General features: G+C 43.5%; 1 protein-coding gene across 12 annotated transcripts in view; it reads right to left on the bottom strand.

The window, feature by feature from the left end:
- The window catches only part of UBAP2 (ubiquitin associated protein 2), a 152,501-nt gene that overhangs the window by 49,949 nt on the left and 89,973 nt on the right, over positions 1-12,579 (bottom strand). For all 12 annotated transcript variants that reach the window (XM_082267235.1, XM_082267231.1, XM_082267240.1 and 9 more), the window contains exons 10-13: positions 10,437-10,504; positions 8,578-8,767; positions 5,041-5,251; positions 2,695-2,978 (exon numbers count right to left, since the gene is read on the bottom strand). In XM_082267235.1, coding sequence (XP_082123361.1) covers positions 2,695-2,978; positions 5,041-5,251; positions 8,578-8,767; positions 10,437-10,504 — 753 coding nt within the window. The remainder of the gene's footprint in view (positions 1-2,694; positions 2,979-5,040; positions 5,252-8,577; positions 8,768-10,436; positions 10,505-12,579) is intronic.

Genomic DNA, 12,579 nt, shown 5'->3' with positions numbered 1-12,579 from the left:
TTAAGTCCACAATCTAGAAGTGAGACGCATCCAGGGTTGATCGCGTCATTCACCTTTACCTGGCCAACCATGGTTTCAATGGTAGTGTTATATGTATATTTAGAAGTGGTTACTAATGTATATTTACACGTGGTTACTATGCCATTTAGAAGGCTTGTTGCTGGGAAAGAGGCTTGGTATGCGCTTGCGCAACCTTATCACAATCACAGGAAGTCATCTTCTATGTCTATACAGGCCTCGCATTGACGACAAGGCTTAGAACTCCTATCCCTGCGTCACTTTAGCTTTCTGTTTTGTACACAGGAAGACCCTTTTTTCATTAATACAAGCCTCGTATTGAGAAAAGGGCTTGAAATGCACGCATCAATGCCATCTTGCCAAGACATTGGAAGTTCTTTTCCTTCCACAGGCGAGTGTTGTTCCGGGTTGTCTGCCCTAACTGGGGTCACATATTCTATTTAAACACAATGTCAGTGATAGCAGTACACCCCAGATGAGGTCTATGTAGACGAAACACATTGGGTCAGTTCCTGTCTATGCCATTGTGTATCGATGCTGTATACATGCTCTTTGGAAAGCACTTTTTACCCAACCTAATTGTTTTTTGTTTCCTTTCATTGATGATTCATCTACTTGGGGACTGTTGGGAGTATATTCCTCTAAGCCTGTGTGTGTTCTCAACACATTCCTGTCACCGATGGTTAAACAGTATTCAAGCACATGAGAATTACCAGGGGATTGATGTGAGGAGTATCGTCCGTCCTTGCCTATTCGATGTATATGCACCAACGCATTAGGCGACCCATTGGGTGTACGCCAAACTGGGCCCACTCACTCTGGTAAGCCTTCTAGGTGATTGGTAGTGGACTTCTTCAAAACAATATCTCCCCATCTTCACTCAGTCTTTGGAGCAGGATTTGAAGGTTTGTTTATTAACATTCACTATGATACACAAAGACTTTATTTTTTGATTATTTTAGTATAGGTTTTGAAAATCCAAACTTGTTTACTGTGACACATCTTCAATTTTTTTATTGCACCTATATATGCTATCTTTGGATATATAGTTTTACATATGGTAACCATTTATTAGCGCTGCACGTATTAGAATGGTTTGCATACCACATTTCGACAGCAGATGCCGACCTTCCAAACAAACATTTCCAAAAGGACAAATGCCAAAAAATGGGGAAGAGTGATGTATAGAGATGGGGGGGGGGAGGCAGAGTAATGTAGAGAGATGGGGGGGGGGGTTGCGTAATGCATGGGGGGGGGTTCAGGCAGTGTAAATTATAGAGACTGGGGAGGGGAGGCAGAGTAATATATAGAGATGGGGTGGGGAGGCAGAGTAATATAGAGGGGGGGGCAGAGTAATGTATAGAGATGGGGGGGGGGGGTGGAACTTGAGTAATGTACAGAGATTGGGTTAGGGGATCCGAGTAATGTACAGAGATTGGGTTAGGGGATCCGAGTAATGTACAGAGATTGGGTTAGGGGATCCGAGTAATGTACAGAGATTGGGTTAGGGGATCCGAGTAATGTACAGAGATTGGGTTAGGGGATCCGAGTAATGTACAGAGATTGGGTTAGGGGATCCGAGTAATGTACAGAGATTGGGGGATCCGAGTAATGTACAGAGATTGGGGGATCCGAGTAATGTACAGAGATTGGGGGATCCGAGTAATGTACAGAGATTGGGGGCTGGGGTGTGTAAATGGATCACAGTAACGTATAGAGGTGGGTTTAGAGTAATGTATAGAAATAGGGGGGGATGGATCAGAGTAACGTATAGAGATGGGAGGGGAATTAGAGGAGCTCTCCATCACTCCTCTCTCCCCAGGGCTCAGGTGCACAGTGGTCCACCTCATCACCAATGACAGCTTGCTCTCCTGCTCACACTCGTCATGCCCGTGGCACAGCATCCACGTCCTCCAGATGAGTTAATCCCTGAACAGAGCAATCAAAGCTCCGTCCGTCTCCAGGGAGCTGCAAGCATCTCACTCCAACAGGCCGCAAAGCTGCGACCTCAATTACAGGCCGGCGCAGGATCTTAGTACGCGCACCCGCGGGCTACATGGGGACAAGACACTTGCTGCCAAGTAGCCTAGGCGCTAGGCCGCTAATTCCAGTCGCCAACGCAAACTTGCGCCTGGGGCTTGTCAATCCCTGTTTTATTACATTTGAAGTGAGTCGCTTTACCTTATTCCGCACATACTTACAATGGGTCTTAGCAAGCTTGTAAATCTCTAGCACTCTTCGCTAAGCAAGCCTTTACTTTAAATTAAACTTTGACCTCCGAAATTCCCTCATTAGTGCTTGGACAGGGGACAGACTGCTGAACAATAAATGGTACCTCATGGTGCAGTAATGGTATTTCTGTAAGTGGGGTGTAGTAGGTTCATTTAACCTGCGGGCAGCAATAACAAATCCAGAGCACTCAGCGCTATTGTTTTCAACACACAAGGTTCAGATATGTGCTTGGAAATAAAACATCATTGTGTTCTGGACTCGCTTTTTCTTAAACCAGGGCAGAAAAAAGAAAAAGAAAAACAAGAAATCTATCTATATCAGACTAAGGCAATAATTCTGGTTGACAAGGCAAAAAGGACTATTTAGTGGTGACTCAGATGGAACACACTGACCAAAAGAGCAGCAGAGCGCAGCAAAGGAAGGTGGTTTCTCTTTGTTACTGACCTTCGAAGTAGGCGGTATCCTCCGTTTCTGTGGTTTGATGTGTTTCTGCTGATGGGTCTGCTGGGCGGACATGGCCTGGGAGTCCAGTGACAGACTGGGCAGCTGCAGCATTTTGCCCACAGAGGTAGAGCTGTCCACCGGAGACATCTCCCGCAGCTTTACCTGTGACGAGAAAGTCTCCAGTCCGGGAGGCGGTACAGGCACTGGCTGCATCTGGTGCTGCTGCTGCTGTCGCTGGGCAAGCTGGCTGAGCACAGGCGAGGGCTCTGGCTGGGATTTGAAATCTACGTAAAAAACACACACAGCTTAGAAAGCCTAGGATTAAGATAGAGTACCATAAATAACTGTACTTTGGGCATACATCAAACCTCATGTATAGCCTGGGCTTTGGATCCAAAGGGATCAATATGAAAAACAAAGTGTTTGCACTTCAGCTCTGTTAGAATTGTTTTAGCCAGGTCAGCTACTAAAGCCCAATTTCATCTTTAAATGAAAAATACCCAACCATTCAACCTAACATATGAACCTCCAATCTTCTCCCAGTTTCCGATCCATTAGTGTCCTGTGGGCAGAGTCTTATATATGTGCACTACCTGTGCTGGGCATGCTGCCTGAAGTATACCACTTTAATACACAGAAGACTACAAGGGGTAGAGCCATGACCTACTATAAACAGACTCCGAGCTGAGTGAGGCTATGAGTCATACAGCCCAAAGTGGGGGGAGGGGGGGGTGTCAGCTATTCAACTTTCTGAAGGGTACATAAACCAGACGAGTATTGCAGCAACCCCTACATTTTTTTTTTTTTTTAACAGGGAATATTTTATTTTGGGCTTAAACAGAATGAGAAAAACTGCCCTAAACCTACTACCTGGCAAGCAATACCTTACTATGTAAGGCCCCTTTCACACTTGTGCAACTTGAAAGTCACGCGATTTTGTTGCCACGATTTTGATCGGGCTTGAAGCAAGACCCCCTACTGAGGAAGTCGTGATACGAAAGCATATAGGGGACGGAGACCTGGACGGACGAGCAGCGACCCACCAGCACGGCTCCCGAAAGCTACTGTTTTTGGCGTGTATGGTCCCGCACAAGCCCCTTGTGCCGATTCATGCGAGTGCAATTCTACTTTGAATGTGAATCAATTAAAGGATAACAGCAGTGTACACTTAAGATGCCTCATTATCTTTAGTCACATATCATGTCCATGGGATGGTGAGAGATCGATCCAGGAAGTGGCATTTTTTTATTGAGGATTCAATGCTGGTTTAATGCTTCAGTGAGGTGAGAGGCCATCTGGTGGCTAAACGGTGGTGGTGTCACTTGCACTTTTATATGGAAACATCTATAAAGCACTTTATTGAATTTTAAACCACGGTTATGTTTATATTTTATTGGACTCTTATGCACTTTACTTTGAATGCATTTTATGGACATTATATATTGCACCTAAAAGGAATATATATTGCACTGTAAGCGAGTTTATTGATTTATATGATGCACATTGTCACTTTATTTGATTTTATATAGCGCTGTATACATATTTGTCTATAGGGCTTGAAGCAATGCCTATGTCTTTGGACCTCAAAATGCATTAAAATCGGCCAAAGTACTGCAGCTACAACTTTAAGTTGCCCATATATGAATGGGTATCATTGGAAAACATGGCGAACGACATGTCGTGCAACTTTGATGTCCAAAGTTGCACAAGTGTGAAAGGGGCCTAAAGCTTTCCTCTTGTTACAATAACAAACAATGATTGACATGGTTGAAAATAAAACCAAGCTGGAAATTCAGGAGGTTCTTTCCTGCCAGGGGCTGGCAACTTTTCTTAAAATAACTCCTTTAGATGAAAAGATTCAGCCGGAACACTCAGAAATCAATGTCTTCACACAAAATTCAGATATGTGCTTGGAAATCAAAACATCACTGTGTTCTGGCTAGCCTATATAAGCACAAGTTATTTATTTTTTTTTTTCATTTTAAGTAGAACTATAGGCACATTTTTTTTCTCATTTTTGGATAGCGTAAGAGGAGGATAAGAACCCGGCAATTTTTTTTTTTTTTTTGCCATCTCTGTCCCATTGGAGATTCTGCTTATTTCCTGTCCCATAGCCAAAACAGAAAGTGAGGTATTCAGTGTCTATAGTACAAAATATGTAAACCTCAAGAAGCTCCAAGCAGAATTCTGGGTACCAGGTTTCTCCAAAAGTGGCGCTGCAGCCGAAACCTTAAAATCGCAGCCCCAGCAGAAGCCAGGGTATACAGAAAGTCGGGACTCCTTTTACTATACAGATCTACCTAAAAACAAGGGCCTGCTTTGAAAACAGAAAGAGGATGCTCTTACCGAACTGACTGAGGACAGATGACTGCGGTGCTGAATGTTTAATGTCCCAGGAAGAAGAAGGTGGTGTTGCATTACTGCCACTTTGCTGAGAATTCTGGGTAGAGAACTGCCCCAATCCAGGACTCTTCAGCTGTTCCAATATTTGGGAACCAGCGGAATTTGTCAGTTTTGATGTTCCAAGCTCACCAAACCCAGACCCGAGCACAGAAGACTGGAAGACAAGGAAAGCTTGACAATGAATGCAGGAACAAAAACTAGCAGCTAAACATTATCAGGTCAACTAAAAAAAAAATAAAAAATAAGGACATGCTGCAGTCTGTCTATCATTCACACAGCTGTTTTTTTTTTTCATGTAACATTTTTATTACCCATTCATACTGTCAGTAGACTGGTTATTTTTCCATATCCTTTAACAGGTCAAGCTGTCCAGCAAAAGTGACAATTACAGGCAAGGAGAAAAACCATATAACCCTACAGGGAGTGCTCACAACAGTTAGCTTTTATTCATATGGTTTCAACAATTTTTTTCCCCAAACGAAAATGCAAAAAATGAACAGTAACAAAAAGCATTAGCTGGGGCTTGCTTTTTTTGTTTCGTTTTAGTTTTAAAGAGGAACTTTAACCACTTACCGACTACCGCACGACTATTTACGTCGGCAGTCAGCAACTCACAGGCAGAGTGACGTAGCCTGTGAGGGTCTAGGGAGCTCCCGCACGGTCACGGACCCCCCCCCCCCCGCGCGTGTGACCGGCGGCATGAGGGAGAAGGATCTTATGTGCCAAAAGCAGACCGGACCAGCCGGTAAGGTGGCTTCCTCCCACCCGATAGTGTGGCTGCACTATCGGGTGGGAGGAAGCCACGCCACCTTACCGGCTGGTCCGGTCTGCTTTTGGCACATAAGATCCTTCTCCCTCATGCCTGGTTCCCTGCTGTGATCATCTACACAGTTCCGGCTCACCCAGCGGCTCGGTCATCCTGTGACCCCCAGCAACGCCACAGATCTGGTTTGGAATACATTCTATTATGTTTTAATCATCACTATATATAATTTTTATAAATAAACTTTTCAAGGTTTCCCATCAAGCCTGCCTGAGTTACATTGTAGACTATGTACCGTGGGATAGCGCTGCTGCCCCCCCCCCCCCCCATTCACTGACTTATGCTGAATCAGCATTAATTAGCAGCAGCACCACACGGTAATTTGACTTTATTCATTCCTGAGAGTGAGAGATATCACAGTTAGCGCTGGAAGTCCCTTTGTTGTTTGGCTGATGTAAACAAGCCACCTCTCATTCTCCCCTGTGTAGGAATAGTGATCATACGGTTCTACTATGTAGGACCATTGATCACTGTTCCTACACCTCAAGCCACAGCCAATTACAGTTAGAATCACGCCCCTATGGACACACATATCCCCTCCCTCTCAAAAAAGTTAACCTCTTCACTGCCAGTGTAATGTTACAGTAACAGTGCATATGTATAGCACTGATTACTGTAGAAATGTCACTGGTAACCCCAAGAGTATCAAAAATGTCAGTCAAGGGTCCGATCTGTCCGCAGCAATGTCGCAGTACAGGAAAAAAAAAAAAAAAAAAAAAAAAAACGCAGATCGCCGCCATTACACGTAAAAAAAAAAAAACAACAAAAATGACAAAAATCTTTCCCTTTGTTAGTAAACGCGATAACTTTTGCGCAAACATATCAAAATACGCTTTTTGCGATTTTTTTTTTTACCAAACATATGTAGCATAAAACAAAATGGCCGAAAATGTTAAAAAAATTTGTATTTTTACATTTTTTGGGGGGGAATTTCATATAAAAAAATATGAAAAATATTGTTATTTTTGCAAAATTGATGCTCTTTTTTTGTTTATAGCGCATGATCAAAAAATCGCACAGGTGATCAAATACCACCAAAAGAAAGCTCTGTTTGTGGGGAAAAAAAAAGACATCAATTTCATTTGGGTACAGTGTTGCACGACCGCGCAATTGTCCGTTAAAGTCACGCAGTGCTGAATCGCAAAATAGGCCCTGGTCAGGAAGGGGGTAAAATCTTCCAGGCCTTAAGTGGTTAACACCGTCCATGATTTTTACTTTCAATAAGCCACTTAACTGACGCTCCGTAATGCAAACAAGTAGTGAGGAGTTCAACATTCCCAGGTTTGGTTCGGGGTACATTTGACAAACTGGTCTTCAAATTGGCAAACTGGACTTCAAACAGTACAGACTATTTCTAGCAACTTTTGTTTACAAGTTTAAAATCAGTATTTTTTGCTGGAAAATTACTTTCAACCCCCAAACGTTATACATTTTTTTGCAGAAACCATAGGGAATAAAATAGCGATTGTTGCAATTTTTTATGTCATAAGGTATTTGCGCAGCAGTTTAGCAAACGCAATTGTTTTGGGGGAAAAAATACACTTTTGTGAATTTAAAAACAAACACAAAAACACAATATATACCCCCTATTTTGTATGGTATGAAAGATAATGTTATTCAGAGTAAATACATACCCAAATTGTGCATGCTTGTTGAATGGGGACAAACTACAGTACTTAAAAATTTCCATAAGCAAAATAATTTATTTTACAGGTTACATGTTTAGTTACAGGGGAGTTCTAGTGCTAGAATTACTGCTCTCACTCCGTTTGCGGCAATACTTCACGTGTGGTTCGAACACCGTTTACATATGCGTCTGCTTCTGCACGTGAGCACAGAGGAATGGGGACACTTTTTTTTTTCTTACTTACTGTATATTTTTTTGTTTTTTTTACACTCTCCCTTTAATTTTTTTTTTTTTGGGATCTTTTTTTATTGCTTTTACAAGGGATGTTTGCATTCCTTGTAAAAAAAAAAAAAAAAAAAAAAAAAGAAGGAGTATGACAGGTCCTCTTTATGGAGAGATATGGAGTAAAAAAGACCCCAAATCTCTCCTTCACCTTGAAAAGATAGAAAAAATAAATTCGATCTTCTGCTTTAACGAAAAAAAAAAGAAAAAAAAGAATAGTTTACTTGTCATGACGTTGCTCCAGTTCTCCACGGCCATAGAGGTGATCAAAGACAATTGGATCTTTTATCGCCTCTGTGAGCAGCCGGCGGCACCGTCAGATCGTTTCCCGGGCGCACCGGTAAAAACAGCTCACTCCGTAGACTACAAAGCACCTACCCCTGTTAAGGGGAAGAGAGGGAGGTGTGGTGTAGTCCTAACAGTGTTATTTAGTCCTAACATATCCCCTTTCCTAGGGTGACAATGCTGCTTAGTACAGATGCCACCTTAGGACAGGGCAAAAAGAGAAAAAAAAAAAAGGAATGGAGCCGATGATCATATAAACATAAGACACACATTACAAGGATTATTTAAAATGGCTGCGTGAATGCTTGAAACATTCGCACAGTATTTTTTTTTTTTTATAAAAAAAGTAGACCATTTGATGTTTTAACTAAATACACTACTGCATTATACAATGTTAAAAGTTAAATAATTTTTATAAAACAAGTGTCCATTCAATCTGCACAGCACCAATGATGTAATTTACCAGGCTCTGAGGAGTGTAGCTGTTAACTGCGCTGGAGCTGCTAGCCGTGGATGTTATCTGAGAGCTATGCTGAGAGTTTGTGAACACAAGGGCCTGACCAAAGTTTTGCTGCGATGTGGATTCAAAACCAGCAGATTCTGTTTCAGTGCTGTTTGTCTGTGGCTTCTGGAGGAGAGCTACCAAGTCAATGCTGTGGAATAGAAACAACTGTTATAAACCAACAGTTATACAAGAGACATAAGAAAAAACACATAAAAAAATGTAACAAAACACAGACATCAACCAAAAGTAGAACCAATCAATCAGTTGTCATACTTTAGTGTTAAAATAACTTCTGTGTTAATTCCCAGAACATCAATTATACCCAGCAGTACTACAGCCTGCCTATAGAAAATGTCGCTCTCCAGGAGATGTCACAAAGGCAAACCATACCATATAGGCTGCCTACGATTCCCAACGTATGGTTTAACCACTTTACCTCCGCTCACATGGAGGCTACTGCGGCAAAGTGCCGCGATCCCGTCCAGCGACGTAGACCTACGTCGCTGGACTCCGCCCCTTGTGGGCGGCGCTCGCGCGCCGCCGGAGGCTCGCTCCCGCTGTGTTCATTCACAGCGGGAGTCCCCGATCGTCGGGGATCGAGTCTGGAGATCCGCCCGCTGTGTTTACATAGTGACAGGGACTGACAGATCGGAGTGTTCAGCATAGCTGGACATCCGATCTGTCCTTCTGTGTCACAGTCACCTCCCCCCCACACGTCAGTAAGCACCAAGCATACATTAACCCCTCCCTCTCCAATAAAATTAACCCCTTCCCTGCCAGTGTCATTTTTACAGTAACAATGCATATATATAGCACTGATTACTGTAGAAATGTCACTGGTACCCCCAAAAGTGTCAAAAATGTCAGTCAAGGGTCCGATCTGTCCACCGCAATGTCGCAGTCCCGCAAAAAAAAAAAAAAAAAAAAAAAAATCGCAGATCACCGCCATTACGCGTTAAAAAAAAACACCAAAAATGACAGAAATCTTTCCCTTAGTTAGTAAACGCAATAACTTTTGCGCAAACCAATCAAAATACGCTTATTGCGATTTTTTTTACTAAACATAGGTAGCAGAAAACAAATTGGCCAAAAATTTTAAAAAAATTTGATTTTTACATTTTTTTGGGGGGAAATTTCATATAAAAAAAAAATGTGAAAAATATTGTTATTTTTTCAAAATAAACGCTCTTTTGTTTATAGCGCAAAAAGTAAAAAATCGCACAGGTGATCAAATACCACCAAAAGAAAGCTCTGTTTATGGGAAAAAAAAGGACGTAAATTTAGTTTAGGTACGGCGTCGCACGACCGCGCAATTGTCAGTTAAAGTCGCACAGCGCCAAATCGCAAAAAGTGGCCTGGACGGAAGACAGCAAAATCCTCCGGTGGTAAAGTGGTTAACCACTTGCCAACTGCCTCACATACGAGTACATCAGCAGAGTGGCTCTCCTGTGCCAGATCGTGTACTACCTAGTACGTGATCTGACACTTCCGGGTAGGGGGCGTGTGCTTAGATGCAGCACAGGCTGATCAGCGGGTGCTGCTGGACATTAGCCGGCACCTGCTGATCGGTTTGTGCTGCGTAATCACAGCTGTGTTCGGGGGGTCTGGGACCTCAAAACACTTATGAATAGAATGAAAGTTAAAAGAGGTAGTCCCCATTTAGCCTGGGTTCATACTATTACAAACACAGACAGACATTGCATGTGATTTGCATCGTATATTGCTGTGCAGATCACATGAAAACCCAAAGCAAGAGCCCGAATAAAAGCCAAAACATTCTGTAAATGTTTTAAATCAGACAAGTGTCCACCTCTTACCTCTGTCCCGGGGTGATGTGATTCTCTGTAGGAACAGAGGATGCGGTAAAGACCTTTGTTTCAGAAAGCTGCAAGAAAATACACAAAGAATAACAGAATTAATTCAAGTGGGGGAAAAAAAAAAAAAAAAAAAAAAAGTGCCATAAAGCAACAATTATGCAACAATGGAGCAGTATGCGACTATTTGGAAAAAAAGAAAAAACACAAACCATACATTTATAAAGGCACAGCGCTGTACTTTACAAAATGTGCACTGAGCCCTGCTTTCTTCAGGAACTAGTGGGAGAGCCAAGTCACAGTAATGTGACTGGCCTCTCCTCCAATCAGTTTTCTAGGCAGCAACAATTCTCTATGGAACATAGCAAGCTCTGCCCAGCAGCCTGCAATTCATGAATGGAAAACAAAGGATGCAGTGTGGATTAACACTGCAAAGTCCAATGGAATGAGGGATAAGGTATCTGATCTCAGCTATAAATGGCCCCCTTAGCCTGGTTAGTGGCTGACTAGGAACAAGTCAGACCAATAAAACAAGTACTTGCTAGGGATGCACCGAAATTTCGGCCGCTATTAGCTGTAACTATGTGAGAGCTTCTCTTCACTGACAGGTATGTATCTCCGCTGACAAGGAAGAGAAGCTCTCACATAGTTACAGCTAATAGCGGCCGCTCCGCCCCCCCCCCCCCCCCGGTGTCAGCTCAGTTCTGTTCTCATTCACACATAGACGTGCTGAGCTGACAGTGAAGGATCACATTAGTTCTCTCTATAGCGGCCGCTAGCCCCGCCCTCCCGCCTGGTATGTCCATTCATAATGCACAGATCGTAGTAGGGACGTCATTGAGAGGCGGTGCCGCCGGCCAGAGGCGGGACTTTTGAATGCAGGACACCCGAGGAGGAGGACGCTGAGGCAGTGGGAGTGGGGGGAGATGGGGGGGAGCTGAGGCAGCTTACCAATGATATTAGTATTATGCAGCATGAGGGGTTAATGTATTGTCACTGCAGGTCACTCATCTATTAGTGACCGACCAGGCAGGAAATTAACCCCTTTGTGCTGCATTAGTGCAACCAGTATCAGTGTTCGTTAACACTGGTTGCACTAATGCAGCACAAAGGGGTTAATTACCTGCCACTGGTCGGTCACTAATAGATGAGTGACCAGCAGTGACAATACATTAACCCCCTCATGCTGCATAATACAAATACCATTGGGAATTAAATTAACCTATTGCCAACCCATCACAGTATATATACTGTGACAGGGTGGCAGCGACAGGTGTACGTCGCTGCCTGTTTTTGGTGTATGCCCCTGTTCTATCCATTTTAAAAAAAATTTGGGGGGAAAAAGTCATTTTCGGTTTCGGTTTTCGGCCAAGGGCATCCTGCATTTTCGGTTTCGGTTCAAAATTTTCATTTCGGTGCATCCCTAGTACTTGCATTAGAAAAGCATAAGCTTGCTTTAACCGCTGCCCTTCTAGTAGCAAATACCTTCCTTTTTGCACAGCTTCTGGTCCATACACCTATATAGTTATAGTTAGTCAGGTTGACAAAAGACAAGTCTGTATCCACAGTTGATCAAGAGGAAGGCAAAAACACTCAGCAAAGTATGATCTAATTTGCTCCTGCTATAAACTGCCAACAAACCACGATTCCTTCAGACGAGATCCAGGAGCCACTATTGGTTGATTCAAGTTGGATGAAATATATTGTTGGTGACATGCTGTTTATCTCCAAACAATTCAGCCAAGCGCTCACTCCGAAGGGAAAGACTAATGTGCTGCTCTCCTCAGGTCGGGAACTCCAACATAGTGCATGAAAGAAAAGAAAAAAGGGGGGCGTGGCGACCGCCGGCGAACATGGCCACATAGCTCTAGCGCTCCGCTCGGGATCAGATAAACTGACATCAAGCCTCCCGCTCCCACCTGACTAACCGAATCTCGCCGCAGAACTCCCTCTGCACACACCGCCACTCCGGGCTATGAGGAGACGCCGCCTGGATCCCCCGCTGGTTCAGAAGTGGTCAGCCTTCTCCCCCCCCCCCCCATGCAGCGTGGACGCAGCCAAGATGGCGCCGCGGCCAGGATCTGTCCTCCGGCTCCACATTCTCATCCATCCGCGGTGGGATCCGACCGGGAGCAGCCGCATACTC

This window comes from Pelophylax lessonae (assembly GCF_965119305.1).
Source record: "Pelophylax lessonae genome assembly, chromosome: 1".
In the NCBI taxonomy this organism is placed as follows: domain Eukaryota; kingdom Metazoa; phylum Chordata; class Amphibia; order Anura; family Ranidae; genus Pelophylax; species Pelophylax lessonae.
The sequence above is the reverse complement of the archived record's forward strand: the minus strand, read 5'-3'. Positions and strand labels throughout refer to the sequence as shown.